Genomic DNA, 22,658 nt, shown 5'->3' with positions numbered 1-22,658 from the left:
TACCTGTATATACATACCTATATATATGCATCTCTTATAGGTGTGTATATATATATACCTATATATATAGATATATAGTTGTATATCTAGTCATATATAGTTATATATATAGTTATATATATATAGTTTTATATATACAGTTTTATATATAGTCATATATATAGTTATATAACTATATATACCTATATATACCCATATATAACTATATATATAGTGATATATATATAAACCTATTGAGCACAGAGCATAAACCAGGGACAGTGGTTTACAAACACTTTTTCTTTCTTTTGGTGAGACTGGGGTTTTCTTGCAGAAGATATGGTTTTCTGGAATTCTTAGTTCTCAATAATACCAGAGAAGGCTCTTATTGTTTGTAGACACGTGTGTATTTCTGTTTTAAGCTATTAGCAAGGCCAAGTTTGTGGAAATATGCCCACTTTATATAAATGGGTTAGTTGACCATTCAATAACATATTTTGTGGTCTTAATTATTTATTGCATTTAGGAATATCTGCTTTTGTTAAAAGTAGCTTCTACCTTACCATCAGCAATCTTTTCTTTGGCCAACCAAATGAAGTTTAATCAAATGGAGGCAAGGTACAGGTTAGCCTAAAATGAACTTCTTTTCTTCAGAAATCATCTGTTTTTATTTTGTGAAGAGCCAGAAAGGTCTGTATCAGTCTTTGTCTGTTCCTCACTGTCTGCCTAGAAGAAGAATATTTGCAATAAAATGCCCTTTATTCCATAAAGCAACAGCTTTCAATTAGTCCTTAATAAAAGTCTCCAACTGTTGAAATTAGTGTGGAACTCAGAGCCAAGATCCCAATTTATCACCATGTAAGTGAGTGGCAGGAATTCCATTATCCAATCAATTTTGCTTCACACTTCTGCAAAGGTCAGGCTGTGCCATACTTGGTTATAAAACACCACTTCTGGCTCTATGTTTCACTTTAACTTTGTCCCAGACATATCAGGTATGTTATGGAAGAACTCACACTAAGGGTTCCTACTTTCAAAAGCCATTTTGTACTGGGCCTAGCCTTGTATTTTAACGTGTTATAGCACAATGCTTTCTCAGAATTGCTTCTTCATACATTTGTACTTTTCTACAGGAGAAGAAAAAGTTCACTCTGTGTGTGTGTGTGTGTGTGTGTGTGTATGTTTGTAACACTTCTGTGGAAAAGTCTCTGTAGGGCTATATTATAATCATTATTTTCATTTTTCTCTTTTCCCCAAACTACAATGAAGTAATAATCTGTTTTATCTCTTGTATAAAAAGATGCAGCCATTTCCTCCCTTCTCTTATTATGATAACAAACTCATTTAGAAATTAGCCACATCAGGAATGGAGTTTGCAGACTGCAATTCATATGTTTTTCCTTTTTCTAAAATCAGACTTTCTAGACAGAATAAAGGCCATTTTTGCTAGTTTATTCTTTTGTTCTGTCCTCTTTTGCTTCCTGATAGACTGTGGAATAAGTGATATATAAGAACTCTGATGCGTTTCAGAGTAGGGAAGTTTTATTTTCAGGGCTGATTAAGACACTATAGCTTGGTGGGCCTGGAGCTCTCACTGCATGATAAGAAAGTCGTAACGAGGCATTTCTTACCAGTTATCGGCTTCCCTCTTGGACACAGTCCTGGAATTCAGGCCAGATCCAGTTTTGTGCTTGCCTACTGTGAATATTGGTAAGTTCTGAGCAAAACTTGCAAAGACTAGATTGCTTTTAAGGTCATACATGACATCAGATTTATCCCAAGGAAGCCGACATAAGATGAAATAAGATGGCAAGTACGTTATGAAGAAATTTTCTTTGCAAATACCCAAGAGTGTCTGCTGCTCTTCTCATTAGCAATACTCCCTGGCATTCAGGGCACTTGGGAGGCACCGCTCTCTTGTGTTTTTCCTCACAATGCTCCTGGTGAAAAACAGGAAATTTGAATATGTTCCTAAGTTCTAGGATATACTAATTTTAAATGATCCCAAAAAGTAGCACTGATGTTTCAACTGTCTCTTTGATTGTCACTCCTAAATCTTGGTGCTTCTTTTTCCTTGTTATATACTGGAAGCTTTGTGAAATAGTAATAGTGATGATCATCATTCCGTAGCTATAACCTCGTTCTGCGACCATAGCAATTTCCTCCTTTCTCAGCCCTTTCAGACACTCTCATCTCCCTCACATTCAAGATGACTTATTCTTTCCTAAACTTTATTTGGAATATCTCACAATATAAATCTTAGAAGTCTTAGTAATTCTCATTGCCCACAAAGAGTATTTTACATTACATTTTCCCATTTACTTATCCCAGCTAGCTGCAGTCTCCAGACTTTATTCTGTACACATCATGGCCCTGTGTACAGTTTGTGAGAATTACATTCAGATTTTGGTTAGTTTGCTTGACTGATTAACAAATCTCCCTTTCAAAGTATAGTAGTTCATATTAGGTTAATCCTAACTAGGGCTACTCATCCTTGTCTGTTTATATTTAATAGTCCAGTGATACAAATGTAGGATTTCTCTGCCTAAGGAGTGTGTGCCTTAAATTATATTGCTTCTTTATACAATCACATTTTTATAATCCAAATTATATTGATTTCCTGGGCCTGCTCTATAAGCTTCTTGCCTTCTTGCATATATTGAGTAAGGAGACACTTGCATGCATCCTACAGAATAGGAATAGCATGAAATTCTTAACCACAGAGAATAACAGGGAGTTGTATCAAGCCTCCTTCCAGCAAAAGTCCATAAGGAAAGTAAAGGTTTTCCCCAAACCTTTATTTCTTAGGTAACAAAAAGCTGCAAGCCTGAGGCTTAAACTCATTCTCCTCCTTTTCTTGGTAAATCCTAAACAGCGCTACATACCTTTCTGATTTACTTAACCTTAGGACATGTTTCTAGGACTGAGATCTAGTAACTAATCTCTGCTTTTAACCCCACCTCATCCCTGTAACATGTAGAGCCTTTTCTGCCTGCCAGAAGGCAGATATGTCTTTTTTTTCAGATGCTCTTTTTGCAGCAGAGATAGAAAGTTTTCTGTTTTCATCGGATTTCTGGTGGTCATATTCAGGGACCCAGACTCACTCACTCAATCTATCTATCTACCCATTCTTGCACTAGACTCTAAACAGTATCTCTTAGATGGTAAAAAGCAGTGGTATTCTTTCTCTGATAGGTTTCCATGGTGCAATCCAACCTTTCTGAGACACATAACTTTAAAAAAAAAAATTATTCTGATAAGAACACTTAGCATGAAGCCCTCTTAACAGATTATCAATTGTACAATAGAGTATTGTTATCTACAGGCACAGGATCCTATAGTAGGTCTCTAGAACATATTAATCTTGCATAATTGAAGTTTCATATCCATTGATTAGGAACTCCCTATTTCCCTGACCCTCCAGCCCCTGGCAACTACCATTCTATTCTCCGTGTCGATGAGTTTGACTATTTTAGATACCTCACCTAAATCTATCACGCAGTATTTGTCCTTTTGTGATTGGCATATTTCACTTAGCATTGTGTCCTCAAGATTTATCCATAACCTCTTTCTGAAGACCTGTAAATTCAGCTCTTACAATATTTTCTGAGAGTATCAATTATAGCTGGCATGGTATTGCTTTTCTTCACTTGAACTTGATTGATAACTACAATCTGTTCTATGAAAATTGGAAAAACCACCATGGCTGAAGTCCCTGGCATGCTGTGAACAATCTCCAAAATCCTATCTGATTTCTTGCCATAATACAGCATGGCAGTGGGAAGCATCTCCCAGGGTACTGGAGAAGGCGTTTTAGACTCTGGAGTAAGTTTCCCTCTTTCATTCTATTTGCTGTGACTGTTTGCATAGTGCTGTGGAACAGAATGTGGGCTTTACAGTTCAACCTGCCCCAAGTGCCTATGTCAACATGCTCCCTCTGTTCTGAAAAAAAAAAAAAAAAAAAATACAGAAGGTGTCTGATCAATGCTCAAATGTGTGTCTGTAAATGTTTTTTAGTACTTGCCTTGTAGAATATTGTGCACTTTATAGGACTGCAAAACAGTAATTTATGTTGCTGATGATTGAATACCCCTTACTGTGCAGTTCACTTCAAAATTATAGTTTATTTTCATAGTCACTTAAACTATGCACAATAAGAAATATAAATCCACTATGGGGAGAAATATAATATTATGCATTAAAAAACTAAGGAATTTCTACATATCTGCCATTACAAATAAACTAAACTACATCAGTGCAGATAGCGTAGCTTTAACTATGGTCTTTGAGATGAGGACTTTGTGGCTTCCCTCTGTTAAATACGTTGTGTAGTGGGAAGAAGCACTGTGTGCAACATCACTGAAAGAGTCAGGAAGCACAGGAGCGGGGATGAAGTACATGCAAGCTTATGAATGTATTTAAGTCTCAGTACTTTCAACATGGCAAAGAAAATAAGACTTTGTGGATGACATGGATGGTTTAGCTGGCAGTAGGTGTTGGCTTCATTTTGAGGACCCCATGCTGTTAAGATCATCAGTGATACTCAGGCCAGAGGGCAAGGGTTAAGTCCTTTAGATCATTAGAAAATGAAAGGTAAAGAGTCCAGAGCTCAGTTCTATGCTTAGTACCTGGGTAACTAAATACCCTATACACTAAACTCCTGAGTCATGAGTTTACCTATATAACAAACCATCACATGTACCCCTGAACCTAAAATGAAAGTTAAAATATTAAAATAAATAATAAAAAATAATTAAATAATAAAAAAGCAACCAAATCATTGAAATAATCAAAACATAAAAATATATAAAGATATAAATGGAAAAAAAAAGAATCCAGAAAAAGTTATTCTTCAAAAAGATATTCTTCTGAAAGTGATTTCTTAAGGTCTATTATATGTATATATAAATAGCAGTGTGTTCTTAGGGCATAGCCTTTTTGTTAGTTAATTTCTTCTCTTCTTTATATGTAAAGGCAGCAGTTCCCTGCATTTTTTATATGAAGGCCTTATACTCTTAGTCAGCCTGAATTAGGAAAGTGCCTAAGGGAAGAAAAGCTCATTCAAATTCAGAACTGCCTTCAAATGAAATTAAAATTTCATTAATCACAATGGTGCCTACATTCATTTGACAAGAGATGACACCAACATGCCTCAGATTATGTTATTCATTGAGACTACAGACAAGGTTTAAGATATGAAATGTTCATGGACTCCTTGCAATAATGCTCTTGTCCTTAAGGGCTGCACATCCAGATTACAAATCACTATTCTTAGGCAATGAGGAGTGCAGCTACTGAAGTTATTATTCTAATAAACTTCCCATTGGCTTTAAAGTTCAACAATTTATTTATTAATAAATTTTGTTAAATAAAGCTTATTTAGTATTGTTAGGTAATTTTTGGCTTCTTTATATCATAATTGAGAACACATAATGCATATTTAAAACCAAGATGATTCCTAACAAACCAGGCATGATGGGAAACTCATAATATTCTGAGGACATCTGCTCAATTTCTGTGTAGTTAAAAAATCTAGTGTGTGAAAATGCCTGTAAAGAGGAGGATAACCTGGGCCTAGGGCTTGAGCATCTGACTTAAAACAGACAGTAATCAAGAGAGGTAAATAACCCAGGATCACTGGACCTGGGATCTCCAGAAATACCCAATTCCCAATGCTGCCCTCTTGCGCGACCAAGAGTACACACCACAGACATAATAGTTTTCCTGCAGATACCAATTCAAAAATGTCTCTAGAAATTTCCTAACCAACCATCTTTCCACAAATAATTGTAACCTTCCAAAAGATATGTAAGTTAGTTTACTGAATGACTTTTTGACTTTTGAAATTGCCAAATGCATCTCCTTACCCAAAGACTAAGAATAAATTGCTTTTGGAAGATTGTTTTTCTATATAAAGTAACAGGCATCATCTAATTTATAGGCAACTTTGAAAATTCTATTTCTGGCTTTCCTTTTTCAGGAATTTAGAACTATTAGAATTATGTTCATTGAAAAGATGTGTAGTATCTCTCGGAGGGTAGTGATGTACCTGAACAAACTAAACAGACAGAGCCCGTGCACCACTGGCCCCTCCAGAGTTGGCATCTCGCTGTCTCAATGTGAGCGCGGGCATTAGCGTCCCTCAAATTTTAGTGTTTGTTTTTTCCTATAAGTAAGGTTTATATCAACCTTGTCTAACTACAATGAGTGTGATGACCAAGATTTAAGACACAGAATACCTTACATAAGCTATAAAGTTCACACAGTATTATTGTGGTATTATTGTTGACCAGGCACTATTAATGGGCATATTTGTACATCTTGTGGGTATGACTGTGTTAGGACTGAAACTTAGCATTGGAAGTATTACATTGTACACAAACAGATAGAAATGCATAACTGATAAAAATGGAAGCACCAGTTCTTTGTATAAATGTGATCCTTTCCAGTCAGTTAGATCAACCAAAAGGAGGAAAGCATAACTTAGTTTCTGATTGAATAAGAAAAAGGCCAGAATGTGGTAAACTGGGGGAGAGTATAGCCCGGGGAACCCACCTGGAGGGAAAGTGTAAGCCATTAATGAGAAAAGACAGAAAGCATGAACAGCTATAGAATGACTAGGAGTAAGTTCATTGAATTAGGGGATGGGGATCCTAGGCCTGATGAGAGGCAAAATTGGACATCTTATGAAATGAGCTCACACCATTTGGAGAAGCAATCCCATAGTGCTTTACTTAGATCAGTGCTCTTAGAGACCATTTCCCCTAACAGTCCAATGAAATAGACATAGAATTTGACTTGCCAGGATCTCTGATCCCAGATGGGTCTTTGAACTGACTTCCAAGTTCTATTGAGTAGCCACAGTGCCTAGCATGGAAGTATCAAGCCTGAAGGCTTCTACTGCTTCTTGACTTGCAGCTTCACTAGAGTAAAGGTTTATTGCTACAGAAAGGCAGAGGCTGTAAAGTTTCTATTTTTTTGTAATGTCGTTATTGAAAAGGATTATTTGTTTTATTTGAGCCTTTGAACCCTAAGGCTCTGACATACAAGAATGACTTCCGTGAAACCCCAGTGAGTCCCTGCTTCCAAGTTTATGGCAGAGAAGTCAGTCTGTAGCTAGAGAAGCAGTATCAGAAAGTAGTACTTAGTTAAATTGATCAATTATAATGAGTAGAGGCTTATTTAATAAATATTAAAAGACTGACTCAGTGAATGAGTTTATGATGTGACTCTGGAATGGGCAAAATTATAAAAACACGATTCCCCAGTGAAGAAATAACAAATAGGACTCATTACTAGGAGAATGAAATGTTACCTCTCTCAGAGGATTTGGACTTTTCAGTGGCATTTTTTTTAGCATCTATGGCCCTATTAAGCCTTGTTATTTTTTTCCTAATTTGTTGCATTCAGAATGGTTTTCATTTAACTTTCCCATGGCTCATTTCTCTCCTTTAGAACATTTTCATATGATTCCCTGATAAAGTCCATGCGGCAACACATTTCCATTATAAAACTATAATAAGCACCAACTATACAGCAATGTAAAATAGGCAGAGCATAAAAGACTGACAGGAGAAGGAACTGGGCATCGGGGTAGTTAATTTTTATTCTTGAATGCCCTGCTGCCTTTTTGCCCTTTGTGGGTGTTTTTGGTCCTCTAGGTAAGATTCCTTGCCTGTTGAACAAAGGCTTTAAGGAGACATTTTTCACAATTCTTAAAGGATAGCTTTGTTTTTCCCAACAAGAAAATCATCAACTGACACTTTTCAATGACATAGTGAGATTGCTGTTCTTCACCCAAGTTCCATAATAGAATGAAAATATTTTTATTTTTGTTTCTTCTTATCATCTTTTGTGCTTTGTAAAATATCCCTTACTCATTTCATGGAGTGGGCCTGTTTTCTCTAGAGAATTAAACAAGGGGCATTTAGCAACCTGGATCCCTTCAATAATTAGTTTCAGTTTAACCAGTACTTATTAATAGCCTCCCCTCTACCTTATGTCTTGTGAAAAATATGTATCATGAAAACACAGCCTCTCCCTTCTGTGAAGACAGAATTTTCTACCCAGTAGACACTTAAAACAAATGCTGACAGTTTAAGTGTAACTTTGGTAAGGACCAGAAGCATATGTTGGCATGGAGAGTTCAAATTGCGTCTCTCTGAGCATATCCACCCAGTATTATTTTAGGTATGAAACAGACATATAGTTTTGGGGACTAAGGTGAGATAAAGAGCTAAAGTCATAAAAGGCTAAGAGATACACAGAGGAGTCCAGGTGATGACTTTTTTGAGTGTTTGCTCCTCCAACAGCCCACCATGTATTCCTAACAACACAACTGCCCAGCACATGTGCACCCTGACTTTATTATCTGGCCACAAGTCTGCTTAAAACTGAGACTGTTGCTGGGTGCCAAAGAAATGCTAACTGGGGTCAGGGGAAGGGCCTTGTGTTGTGATGGGGTTTACTTGGGCTTTGAAGGAAGAGAATAAGGATTGGTTGTCTAGAACGAACAGCATAAACAATTCTTAAATGATAGACACATATGGGGAAAATTTTCAAGTAATTCCATGAGAATGGAGAATCTTGTTTCAGGGATATTGTTTTTATGCTGTTACTCAAGAAGGTAGCTCAAAATATTCCTACACAGACCTGTTCCCTGTCTTCCAATAGCTTGGCATTTCAGACAGCTATCCTGCTGCAGGTGCAGACAACTGGAGCATAAAGAATGTAAGCAAGAAACTAATACATGGTCAGGTAGCCAATGTTTATACCAAAGGTACGTGCAACTAAACAAACAGTTTTTCATTTGCAGTTTGAGTTTGGGGCTTTATATGGGAGGGAGGGTGAAAATCTAAATTCTTCTTAGTATTGATAGCTTTAGAAAAAATATTTTCATTTCAGAGAGGTTATCTCAACCATTTGCCCTTAAATTCATGCATGAAATATAGGATAAATTACTTTTCAGTTTAATTTTTTCATCCACCCCCTGTTTGTACAAAATACTTTGGCAGAGATGCTGTCTTCTATCTCAGGGGAAATCCAAAAAGCTTTGTTTAAATTAATATATATTAAAGTGTTCAGAGAATGAAACCATAAATTCGGTGAAAGCATCATTGTCGTGATGCAGTCAGATCAGCAAAACCCTCAGCTGTTATCAGCTCAGTTTCTTAGTATCTGGTTGGTTGGGGTCCTGTCTCTTCATTTTTTTTTTTTTTTTTTTTTTTTGAGACGGAGTTTCGCTCTTGTTACCCAGGCTGGAGTGCAGTGGCGCGATCTCAGCTCACTGCAACCTCCGCCTCCTGGGTTCAGGCAATTCTCCTGCCTCAGCCTCCTGAGTAGCTGGGACTACAGGCACGCGCCACCATGCCTGGCTAATGTTTTTTGTATTTTTAGTAGAGATGGGTTTCACCATGTTGACCAGGATGGTCTCGATCTCTTGACCTCCTGCCTCAGCCTCCCAAAGTGCTGGGATTACAGGCGTGAGCCACCGCGCCCGGCCTCTTCATTTTTTTATAGATTCTTCTCTTACATCTACTGTCCTATGACTGTTATGGGAAAGACTTCTCAGATATAAGATATCACCTTCTTATTCTAATGTAGGAACTGCTTCTGACCCTTTTATTCCATTCTTGCCAGCATTCACAGCATGAAATGTGATCCTTTCATTACTTAATTCCTTTCTTTCCACACACCCATTTCCACTTCTATTTTCCCATCTCCTTTCATTTTGCCCTCACATATTTGTTACTTTGTGGTTTATCTTCTTCCTGTGAGTTCTAAGTAAGAGACCCAAGCAGAACCAGATGGTTAAAAATAGTTTCTGACATTATTTGTGATTCCTCAGAGGTAGTCTTGCAAATCACCTTTTCTCATTTGATTTCCACCTAACATGCTGATGGTGCTCCAGTCTTGTTTTTTGATTATCCTATTACATAGTGCTTTCCCTTGCATTTAGTAAAAACATACAAACAATGGTTCTATTTGGATAGTGCAGCTTCGTTATTATTTACGATTTTATGGAATTAGAAAGGCAAGAGGAGGAAAGCATTGAGACTTAAATTACTATTTAAAAGGAAAAGCATAAATTAACTACACTGGTGATAGGTAGAACCAGTCTTTGTAAGCATGCCTTTAATTGAGGCATCTTTGTGATCATGCATTGGAACAGTGTTCTTTTTCTTACCTAGAAAGAGCGCTGTGCTCCATATTAAGGAGAAATGCAATTGAAATGCAGCCACAAAGAGGCAGACAAACTCAATTGGCTGCCCACTGGGATACAGTTTCACACACACACACAAAAAAATCGCCACAAATAAACGTATAGGAAGTAACCTAAGAATTCATTTACCTTACTCATTGTTTTCACCATAAAATTGGAAATATTCATAGTCAATGATCATGCAGAGCCACTAACAGTTTAGCAGTATTTCTCTTGGGGTGTGTGTGTGTGTGTGTGTGTGTGTGTGTGTCTTAGCTACACTCTGAAAACATCCTACATATAGCTAAATTTATATGACGCCACAATACCCAGGAGGCTAAATGATTGCCCGTTAGCATTGATCATTTAGGGGCATAAAAAGAAATTTCCGGTGCAAATAATACCACTTTTCTTATGCATTATAAGAACCTCTTATATTAAAGAATAATTTTCCTTATATATGTTTGTTTCAATTGACATGTTAAAGTACATCTGAGAATATAATATACCATATAATTGAGAGCTGGACCATCTAATAGATGCTGTGTGAGCTCTTTGAGGAAATGAAATGATAATGGAATTCCTATTCTTGGCACTAGGAAATGACTGTCCTTTGTTCTCTTCTGTAAGCATACCATCATATTTTAGTTGATTTCCCCTGTATGCTTCTTTAGACAAGTCAATAAATTCAGAGAAGCCAAATCTATCTTGCTTCTTGGGAAAGTAATTTGGCTGTTTGGGCCAGAGTGTAGTTTCTTGGGTTATGTTCAGCAAGCATTACTAAAAGATAGGATATTTTTCTATAAGTTGGATAGTTCCACATAATTTTTTTTTCTTTCCTGTTCTTGACAGGTGCATGAGGCAGTCCCATGTTACAGTGAGTGCAATCAGTATTCCTGGGTTGTAGAACACTGGTCTTCATGCAAAATCAACAATGAGCTGAGGTCCCTGCGTTGTGGAGGAGGAACACAATCTAGAAAAATCAGGTGTGTGAAAATGGAGAGATTTGGGAAATAGGGGGAAATGGAACTTATACATTTTTTATAAAAACAGCAGTGATGTTTATCCAAGTACACTCTGATTTTCATAACATATACTCTGGTTTTTGCTCATCCTTGAAATATTCATTGAAATATATGCATCCTAACCTGCCGTGTGTGTAGCGGGGTTCCCTTTGCAGTGGAGCCACAATCCTTTAGCATATCTTGCAAACAATATTGCTGTGAGAACCACCTGCCTGGAACAGGCTGGTGTTACTCCACTGATTAATGGCCATCATTCTTAACGAATTAGGAGATTCTGAGTTGCCATTTCTCTTTTTTGCATTATGGTTAGTATAATTAATGAACATTTTTTTTAACTTTGGATGTTGATAATTGAAAAGGTTAATTTAAACCCCATGATTAGCCTTGGAAACTAAAGTCTGAGAATACCTATGAACAGTAGCAATACATTTTAATATAAGAGGACACATCTCTGAGAGAATTTAGTGAATGCTCTATTATTTACTGAGGAAGCCTGTTTAAAGTTTTTGTTTTGTAAATTTCTTTCAAAATTTCAAAATTTTGTTTTGTAAATTTCTTTCTTTCAAAAATAAATAGATGGTTTATTTAGAAATGATTTTGAAAGAAAGAAGAACAATGCCCCTACCAACTGAGGATAATGGCAATGAACATTAGACATTTAAAACAGCAAAAGTTACAATATTAATGCATAATGATTCATATGTAAAATAAAGAAGAAACGTAGCTTAGTCAACTATTGCCCATGCGTAGTGTTTCATTTTGTCAGATTTAGGAAGCTGTGTTCCAAATGGACAGTCAGTATTCAAATCAGGTAGCTGCCTATTGAGTTAACTATTGGAAGTCAGTTGCAAGGCAGAGCCTAGTTATGTCATTAATTGTTATTGAACACCTGTGAAATGTACTTTATTCAATAATTCAGTATATACCCACTATTTATGACAGTATCAGTGTTGCAAAATCACTGGTAGTCATGTTGAAAGAAAGAGCTGCTGTCAAAACTATAAAGATGCTTCTCTTCACCAGCTCAAGCAAATGGCTAATAGACAAATTATCTTTCTTTCCCTTTGTTCATTGTTCTTTCTTCTGGGAACTCATATGCTTAGGCTGTTGCAAATTTGGGGCTTTTACCTTTTTCTCTTCAAAATCTCTGTCTCCTGTGTCTTTGTGTCTTATTCTCTCATGGTTTTGAAAAACAGTTCACCAACCTAGCTTATAAAGTAATATGTAAATGAGCTGTGGCATCTCACTTGTATCCTATTCAGGCCTTTTAGAACTATTCAAGGAAAATCTCAGGAGAAAAAGAAAGCTTTAAGAGAATAAATTGCTACAGACAGAATTGTGGAAGGTTGATTGAGGAAAACACACTTGAACAAGAAGGCCTTTCAGTCATAAGCCTCAGCTTAAACCTACAAAGCCTGATATAATAAAAACAGTATAACTATCAAGTATTACTCTATGATAGGATGAATTGTATACTTTACACTCCCTATCCCACCCCCCCAAAAAATCCATATATCTAAGTTCTAACCCTCAGTTCCTGAGAATGTGACCATTTGGAAATAAATAGGATCTTTAAAGAGGCAATTAAGGTAAAATGAGGTTATTGGTATGGGCCCTAATCCATTCTAATTGGTGGCCTTATAAGAAGAGAAGACTAGGACACAGACATACACAGAGGAAAGAGCATGTGAAGACACAGGGAGAAGATGGCCATATATAAACCAGAGAGAGGCCTCTGGAGGAAAAAAAAAATATGGATTGTACCTCAATCTCAAACTTCTAGTCTCCAGAATTATGAGAAAATAAATTTCTGTCATTTAAGTGACCCAGTCTGTGGTATTTTATTATGGGAGCTGTTTCAGCTCTTTTTATTTCGCTATGACAGAATACCCGAGACTTAGCAATTTATAAAGAAAATAAATGGCTCTGGAGGCTGGGAATTCCAAGGACATAGCAGCAGCTTCTGGCAAGGGTTTTAGTACTGTTTCATAACATGGTAGGAAAGTAGAAGGGCAAACAAGCATGTGAGAATGAGACCACAAGAATAAGCCAAGCTTGCTTTTATCACAACCCACTCCCTCAAGAATAAACTTACTTGCATTAGAAATAGCTCAAATACTAGAATAATGGCATTCATAAGGGTTCCACCTTCAAGACTCTATTATATCTTAGAGGCCTCACATCTTAGTACTATTACATTGGCAATTACATTTTCAACACATGAATTTTAGAGTGACACATCCAAATCATATTATTCTTCCCCAGGCCCCGAAAATTTATGTCCTTCTCACATGGTGGAAGCTTCTGCTGAGGGCTTTTTGTACTGCATCAAAACAAAATGGAGGGCATTACATGGAGAGAGGGTAACAGCCTGCATGTTAGCTCAGGTCTTTCTCTTTCTCTTCTTATAAAGCCACCAGTCTTATCATGGCAGCTCCACTCTGATGACTTAATCCAATCCTAATTATGTCCCAATGGTTCCATCTCCAACCAACATACACATTTGGGAGATTAAGTTTCTAACACATGAAATTTGGGAGACACATTCAAACCATGGATGTAGCCCTAGAAAATATACATACTCACAATGTAACATGCTGTATGTACAGAATTACTTTTAAATATGTGAAGCAGATCTTCCAGTTACCTTGCATTCCAAACTATTATTGACCTTAATAAGGCCTTATAATGAATGAAATAGCTTATCTGTTCTCTTTCTTAAAACCTTGTAATGAGAAGATACATCCTGCTATGCAATATCTAACTGGAGGACATCTTCATGATTTATCTATGACTAGAATCAATTATTAAATCAAACAATATTTATAAATATTTGCCTTCTATGTATCAGATATTGCTCTAAGCACATCAGATAAAATAGTGAATAACATTTTTGTTCTCCAAGAATTGACAGTATAATGTCATTGAGTCAAATTTGGTCCATTTACTCACATGAAGGAGAAAGCCAAACACTGAAGCACCAGGTTTTGCAGCAAAACAAGTTTCTTGTAAGCCAGTTGACAAGGAGACAGGAGGAGGAAATGCTCAACTCTGTCTCCCTGAGATGAGGGCTGTGTCATGTTTTATAAGCTTAAATAACAAGGTATAATCTGATTAGATCTTGCAATAAAATAATGCTAAAAGACATGATTTGACTGGATCCTCCTATGGCGTGATGCCAGGGGCTTGACCTGACTGATCTTACATCCTGCCATGCAGTATCCACCTCTTAATTTAGTCCTTCTTCTCAGTCTGAGTACTCACATTCCACTGGTGCTTGGTTCATCTGGGCATGCCTGTAGGGTTTCATAACCTTTAGTGTAAGGGACCCATGGCAACTGAAAAACAACTCACAACTTTGTTATGTAAAAATTCAACCAGATTGGTCTGATGTGGTCATAATCACAGTAGAGAGATAAAAAATGAACACCTAAATTAATATACAATGAAATGTCTTTGCTATGAAATGCCAAAAAAGAAAAACAAAACTGGGTTGGAGTTATCAGGGGTATTATTTTGGCAAGATAGTCAGCAAAATATTTGAGCACAAACCTGAATATAGTGAGAGACCGGAATGAGTGTGAAGATATGTAGAAGGAGAATTCCAGGGAAAAGGAGAATAAAAAGCAGGAGTAACAAGTTGTTCCATATGACTAGTGTTAGTACTCAAACAAGATAAAGACTGGATATTATTCTAACTGCAACACGAAGTTGTGGAAGGTTTGAGGTGGGGGAATGACATGCTCTTATTTACATTATTTAATTAATTAATTAATTTATCTATCCAGCTATCTATCTATCTATTTATTTATTTAGACTGAGTGTCCCTCCATCACCCAGGCTGGAGTGCAGTGGCACAGTCATGGCTCACTGCAGCCTCCGCTTCCCAGGTTGAAGTGATTCTCATGCCTCAGCCTCCCAGATAGCTGTGATCACAGGTGACTACCACCAAACCCAGCTAATATTTGTATTTTTAGTAGAATCAGTGTTTCACCATGTTGGCCAGGCTGGTCTCGAACTCCTGACCTCAAGCGATCCACCCCTCCACCTCCCAAAGTGCTGGGATTACAGGCATGAACCACCTCACTGGGCCTCTTGTTTACATCTGAAAAGAGCCTAACTGGATATAGGGAAGGTATTTTCAGAGTGTAGTGTAGAACAGCAAGGGATACAGTTTTGAGGCCATTGCAGAATTCCAGATGAAACAAGTTAATCATTGGATCGATTTAGTAAAAGTGAAGGTGATGTGAAAGTCAAATTTGAAATATATTCTGAAGGTACAGAAAACGCATTTGCTGATAAAATGACTGCAGAGTAGAGGAAAAAAGAAGTCTCAAAAATAACTGTTAGGTAGTATGGCCTGAGCAACGTTAGGAATAATGGCATAATTTGTTGAGTTGGGGAACATTAGAAGCAGGTTTGAGAGAAAAATCAAAAGTTAGCTTTTGAACACATTAAATTTGAGGTGATAGTAGCTTTCCTACTGAGCTATTACAATCCAGTTCAGAGGAGAGATTTAGAATATAAGTTTGGGCACCATTAGCTTATAAATTTAGTATATATTGAGAAGAAATTGAGTCCTGGGGAACTCCAACATTCATAGATTAGAGTGAATAGAAAGATTCTACAAGTGAGACTAAGAAAAAAAAAAACTGGAATAGAAGGAAAACAAAGAAAATGAGAAGATGGACAAGAGAGTTAGTCAAGAGGATATAGTAATCAGTTCTTTCAAATGCTCTTTGGTTTACTGAGATAAGAATTGACCATTGAGTTTGGCAATGGGGAGTCTGTTGATCTCAATAAGAGGTTTCTCTGGAATGGTAGTAAAAGTGTGATTTAAGTGAGTTCAAGAGGTAACAATCAGGGAGGCAGGAGGCGAGGAGGGAAGAAAGTGGAGATAGCAAATATAGACAATGCCTTAAAGCAGTTTTGCAGTGAATTTGAGTAGAAGTGAGGTGATGAGTGAAGGGAGACAGGCAAGGAAATTGATGATGCAAGATATGTAGTGGATAACTGCATTTTCATTCGAGAACACCCTCAATTTAAATATTTTGAAGTCTACTCTCGGGCTTGTCAGAATACCCAGTAAAGCCTCGTATTAAATCATGTGTGAAATAGATAATCCTAACAGCCAGTGTATTAGTCTGTTTTCACACTGCTATAAAGAAATACCTGAGACTGGGTAAATTATAAAGGAAAGAGATTTAATTTATCCACAGTTCCACATGGTGGAGGAGGCTTGAGGAAACTTAGATCTTCTCACATGGTGGCAGGAGAGAGTGAGGAAAAACTTGCACAGGAAAAACTACCGTTTATAAAACCATCAGACCTCACGAAAATTCACTCACTATCATGAGAACAGCATGGGAGAAACTTCCCACCAGGTATCTCCCTAAACACCTGGGGATTACAATTCAAAATGAGATTTGGCTGGGGCCACCACATGTAACCATATCAGCCAGTATTCTGGAAACCTAGTGAAACAGGAATGCTGGGGTTAGAGACAGAATGATGGCCCCCAAAGGTTTCCACATCCTAATCCCTGGACTTTATAGATATGTTACCTTTGACAAAAGGGACTTGGCAGATGTGATTAAGTCAAGGACCTTGTGATGGGAAAATTTTCTTAGATTGTCCAATGGGAAAAATGTATTCACAGGATTTTTAAGATTGGAAGGCGAGACAGGAAAGAGAGGAAGATGTGACTATAGAAGCCAGGTACCAAGAAAGTCAATGTTGCCGCCTCCGGAGATGGAGGAAGGGGTCACCCAAAGAATACAAGTGGCTCTGAAACCGGAAAAGGCAAGGAAAGAGATTCTCCCCTAGGAGTGTAGCTCTGCTGATGCCTGACTCTCTGATGTTAGCCCATGAGGCCCAAGTTGTATTTCCATCCTACAGAACTATAAGATAATATATTTGCATTGTTTAAGCCACTAACTTTATGGTAATTTTTGCAGTATGTAAACTTTTACTTAAGCTTCTGTTTTCAGGATCTTGTCTCCATCAGGTGCATCAGGTGTTCTCCAGTCCTAACACCCTTTTGTGACCCTCTCCAGAGAGTAAACCATCAATTACCAGTGGCGGGAGGGGATGGACAATCCTCTCCATGGACCAGAGGAAAGGATCTAAGGGCTTGGATGCTTCTTAAAGATATTTTAAATAAATCTTCCAGGTTTTAAGCCTCAGTTTCATCCCCATTTCCAGAGGCATTTGGCGCCATGAATTCCATAATTTTTTCTTTGTTCTGTGTTGTAAATGGAGTTATTTTTGGTGTTTCCCTTTCAAGGTTTACTATCAGCTTTTTCAGATGTGCTAAGGAGTTACCAGGAGTCCATCTATTTTCCATTTCTTGCACTTTCCTCTCTCATGTTCTCTGTCCTTGTAGGGTAATGCCTTTCCCTCTCCATTATTATTGTTATTATTATTATTGTTTTGGTAACAAATTTCTTTACTGTTGCCTTTGTGGCATACTGGGAGTGAATGGAGACTAATACATACATTCACTGGATGTCATTAACCGGAAGTCTTCCCTCTTCTTTCTCAGTGAAATAATAAATGAACATCAGCTGATAGTGTGTAGGCAGGAAGGGAAGCAATCTCCAGCTTTTTTAAGTTTGTCTAGGAAAGGACATTTAAGCTAGTCCATGGATTTTCCTTCTACTATTGACTTCTACCACAGGATAAATTAAAGTCCATAGTGTACTCTATGCTATGCCTCCCTGTATTAGAAGGCATTACTTAAAACCTTTTGTCTACCATTCTCTGCTAACCTCTTTTATACAATATCTAACTTTTCATGAGTTAGCAGCCCATAAAGTTTGTTTTATTTTTCTGTGTGTGATCAGCTACTTTGAAATGTTCCTGAAATTTTCTTTTTCTATTTTAATGTATATATAAAAGAAACTTTTAAAGTGCAGGGTAATTCATTAGAATATCATAATCTGGGGAGCACCAAAAGTTCTTTAGCGTATTGTTATTAAAGTACTTACTCCTTGACCTTGACATTGTATCTGAATTGCTAGATCAGCAAATGGCATGATTTATTTTATCATCGTCATTTTTATCTTCATCTTTATTATTATCACTAGAAGAAAATACTCATAACACTAGGGATCATGTCTGTCTCTATTTCCTTTCTGTACCCCAACACCCAGGTGAGGACTTAGTATATAGTAAGCTATCAAAAATATTGACTAAATGAATCACTAACAAAAAACAACTGTGTATACCAACAGCTAGCAAAAGATACTTGAACATAGTCTTTATTAAATAGTTTTGAAAAATAATTATAAAATTAATTTCTTTTTGGAATGTGATGTAGACAGAGAGAAATGCCCCCATCATAGGGGTACAGCTGGATGAATTTTAACAATGTGAACATATCCGTGTAAACAGCCCAGAGATCAAGAAACAAAATATTATCAAGACTACCTAAGTCCCTATCAGTCACTAACCATTTCCCCAAAGGTAACCACTGTTCTGACTTCTGACACCCTAGATTAGTATTGCCTATTTATTAACTTCATTGGAATGGAATCATATATACTCTTTTGTGTCTAGCTTCTCTTGTTCAACATTATATTTGTAACTGTCACTCATATTATTTCATCCATTCTCATCACTTTATGGCATTTACCTTGATTAATTTACCATAATATATTCATAGATTATACTCTTGCTGAACATTTGGACTGTTTCTAGTTCAGTTCATTATGAATAGTACTGCTGTGAACATTTTCAGTTGGCTTTGGTTTTTGGTTTGCTATACATTTGTATACATTTCTATGGAAATATAGGTGGATTGTTGGATTACAGAGTATGTATAGGTTTAGCTTTAAAGTAGATATTGCTCACCAGTTTTCAAAACAAATTATGCTTCCATCAGCAGAAAAAGAAGAATTAATTACAATTGCTCTGCATTCTTGCCAGCTTTTGATATTTTCCATGTTTTTAAACTTTAATCCATTTTGGCCAGCATACGCTGGTATAACACTGGTTTTAATTTGATTGAATCTTTATCATTCTTAACAATAGTGTGATTATCTTACTGTTGCCAGTAAGTATCTCAAAACCTGACACAGAATAGGCCAAGTGCCCATGATGCATATATCTGTACTGTGTGATCAATTGCTGTGTGAAAATACTTGCTCATTGCCTGTTTTTTGGTTTGAAAAATTGTTTACTGAAATGCAGAAGTTACCTGAAGGAATACTTATTCAGTTGTTTTACATATTACTTTGCCATGACTTTAGAAATGGGTGGGACAAAGTTTAGGAAATTTTACATGGTATCAGATAGAAGTTTGGGAAAGGTTTAAGAAAGCCACAGGAGGTAGAAAGGCTCTAGCTATTACAAAGTGATGGATTTATTCAGAGAAGAAGAGCCTTCAAGATGCAGTGCAATAGAAAGAATATTCCCCCAGTGCTTGACCTTGAAAGGTCTCTTGAAATTGAAAATTCTTCAAGGGCAACCGTTGCCTTTAGTCCAAGGTTAACCATTGCCTCTAGTCTTTCCATTGTCCTCCCTTACCCTTATGAATAAAGGGTTCTGTACTGAGTTAATGCTCACAAAGCTTGGCTGACTAAAGGAGGAAAGTTTTTTTCCTTTTGGTTTCTGTGCTGGTCTTATCTTATGTTTAACTATCGTCAGTTACTATGATACATCGTAAATATTTTAAATATACTCTCTACTGTTTTAAATAATCAAGCTATATTTTGTGACCTTGCTTTACAGGTGTGTGAACACTGCTGATAGTGAAGGTGGAGCAGTGGATAGCAACCTGTGCAACCAGGATGAAATTCCCCCAGAAACCCAGTCCTGTTCTCTTATGTGTCCCAATGAATGTGTCATGTCTGAATGGGGACTTTGGAGCAAATGCCCACAGGTAATTTCTCTTTCTTTGTCAGTGCTCTGATAATCTATTGTTGCCTTCACTGTTGTTCTCTGTGCGTTCACAGTGCTGCTCTCCAAAGCATTCTTCCAGTAACATGTAAAAATAATTTTTTTTGAGAAATTCAAAGAAAAAATGAAAAAAAAAGTCTGCAAGCAAGACTGAGCAATTTAAAATGCCAGTGCTTCTTCCAGGGCCTTTATCACAGGAACATGAACTAGGAAAATGAGCCTGTAATGATCACACTAGGATTCAACTGCACACCCATTGTGAAAGGGGTCTTCTTTAGTAACAAAATGATTCTCGTTATAATATCTTGGTTCTGTTCCATTTTTATCCTGGCAGAACCAATTATAGCTTAGGAGCTCAACTCCATGGTGCCATTTAGCTTTTGTTAGTGATGATCTGGTTTTGCCTTTTGCTGTTTTCCGGAAGGTGATGCATTCTTTGCCATGTTTCTTTCTACTTCTTCCAAAGCTGACAAAAATACCTTTTTTGAAAAAAGCCTAAAGCCTTTACTTTTTTTTTTTTTTTTACTATTAAAGTTTAAAAAAATTGGAAGCACAACAGGAGTTTGGCAAAGTAAATATTATTAAAGGAGCATATTTCAACTTACTATTCCCAGAAGATAAATTCTGCTATTTTATGCTTATATTTCAAAGTAAAGACCGAAAAAATGAAAGTGAGGATTAGGAACAAATTATATGAGTTCAAACATTAGGAAGGAAAATTAGAATATTTTGAACTCAATTTTCATAATGACAATTTGCAAAAATATTGTGAAAATCTCTGTATAGAAATGGGAAATATCTTTAAAATCAGATAATATTGTATGATTAAAGCTTCAAATTATTGATTTCTGATTAAATATTAAGCCCTTATCTTTGATATTTATATAATTCTGTTCCTGAGATTTCCCTCTGTTGTTATTTTTATTTGTTGAGTTGTTTTTAGAGCAATACAATATTGACATGAAGAGAAACTGATAAGAATAACTTGTAGAAATGGGATGCTTGTACTACTAAGTCATTTGTTTTGTGTGTAACTTGAACATAATGAAAGTTAAGATTTATTAACGACTTATTTCATGCAAGGCACGTTTAGGAACTATTCCCTTTAGTACTTGTGCTAATACTATTACGTTGGCAGTATTACTAGTTCATTGTTCAGCTTAGAAACTGATGTGTAGAAAGGTTAAATGGTTTGCACAAAATTCTATACTTAATAAGTGATGAGTTCAGAATGTACATTATTCTGTTGATGAAGCCAGAGATTTTGCTCTTATATTCTTGGCCCAGTGGTCTTAGAAAAATTAAGGTAGATTTTGACTCAATACTTTACTTTCTTTACAATGCAATATTTAGTTTAAGAAGAAGGCAAGCTTTTTAAAAAGCTATCTGTATGATTTTTCCATGAGTGAGTACTATGTTCATATTTAAAAAGTGTGCTAGTACCACTCTTTACTAATCAACCTATAGAGGAATTAGCAGCCTGAAGAAGTTTAATTAAATGTAAGGTCATGATCTTCCTCACTTTTTTTTCTTAATTACTCACAGAAGACTTCATTAAACTCTAATCACTTTGCAGTGAAAACATTGCTCTCTTAAGGTATCTGGCCACTGGGCTAAATTTTTTATTGTAAGAACATTTTACACAAAGTTGTGAAGGTTTAGCATTCTGTATTTGCTTCTTTTGGGTTTTTGTTTTTTCAAAGCTTCTTTTTCAAAACATATTTATTTAATTTTTGGAGTGTTTAGAACTTGGAGGAAGAGAAAATATTTTAGCCTCCTCTTATGTGACTCATTTTTGTAAGTGTTCTCTAGACCATGAGCTGATTTAAGGAGCTGATAGTTACTCACTTGTCAGCATGAAATGAGAAGGTTGTTCCTTTACCTGATTATGTACCTTCTAAGTTATATAACAATAGAAGGTATAACAATGACAATAAAGACTTTCATTGAGCATATCTTTTATAACCCACACTGTACTGAAAGCTACATGTGACTCTAAGTTTTCTAACAACATTGCACTATGATAATATAACACTTGTCCATGGTCACTCAGGTCTGTCTGACCACAATGGGCTTGTTCCTTCTCAGATGCTAGGCTATACTCTCCAGTGTAAATGTAAACTTCAAAGTGAAAAAAATGGTAATTAGGGCTCATACCTGATTATTTTCCTTAAATCTAGCTATATTGCATAACTTTCATAAGTTGCAAGGTCTTAGCATGATGTCCCAACATCCTAGGACAATCCCAATCAGCATTGGACAATGAGAATGAGAATGATTATAGCAAAGGCAGCAAATTGAACCATTGTGCCTATGATTTAATTAGCACTTCAATGTACACTTCCTGAGAAAAGGGAAACAATTATTTTTGTAAGTGTTCTCTAGACCATGAGCTGATTTAAGGATCTTTAATATTTGCCACTATTTTACCAAATTCTCCTTTGATAGTCTGCAGTGTGACATATGATATTGGGACAGATGCACTATTTGTTGGGTATTTCCCCCTCCAAAGGTACTTATTTAGAGACAAACACATAAGTAAGCTGAACATG

At 36.5% G+C, this 22,658-nt stretch overlaps 1 protein-coding gene across 1 annotated transcript in view; it reads left to right on the top strand.

The window, feature by feature from the left end:
- Window positions 1–22,658, top strand: part of THSD7B (thrombospondin type 1 domain containing 7B) — a 1,057,843-nt gene that overhangs the window by 940,362 nt on the left and 94,823 nt on the right. The window contains exons 16-17 of the mRNA XM_064382803.1: window positions 11,033–11,166; window positions 19,939–20,089. Of these exons, the coding sequence (XP_064238873.1) occupies window positions 11,033–11,166; window positions 19,939–20,089 (285 nt within the window). The remainder of the gene's footprint in view (window positions 1–11,032; window positions 11,167–19,938; window positions 20,090–22,658) is intronic.

Source organism: Aotus nancymaae, unplaced genomic scaffold (genome assembly GCF_030222135.1).
Source record: "Aotus nancymaae isolate 86718 unplaced genomic scaffold, 86718_ANA_hifiasm-v0.15.2.pri h1tg000029l, whole genome shotgun sequence".
NCBI classification, from domain to species: domain Eukaryota; kingdom Metazoa; phylum Chordata; class Mammalia; order Primates; family Aotidae; genus Aotus; species Aotus nancymaae.
Note: the sequence above shows the minus strand (reverse complement) of the source record. Positions and strands in the feature narration are given on the sequence as shown.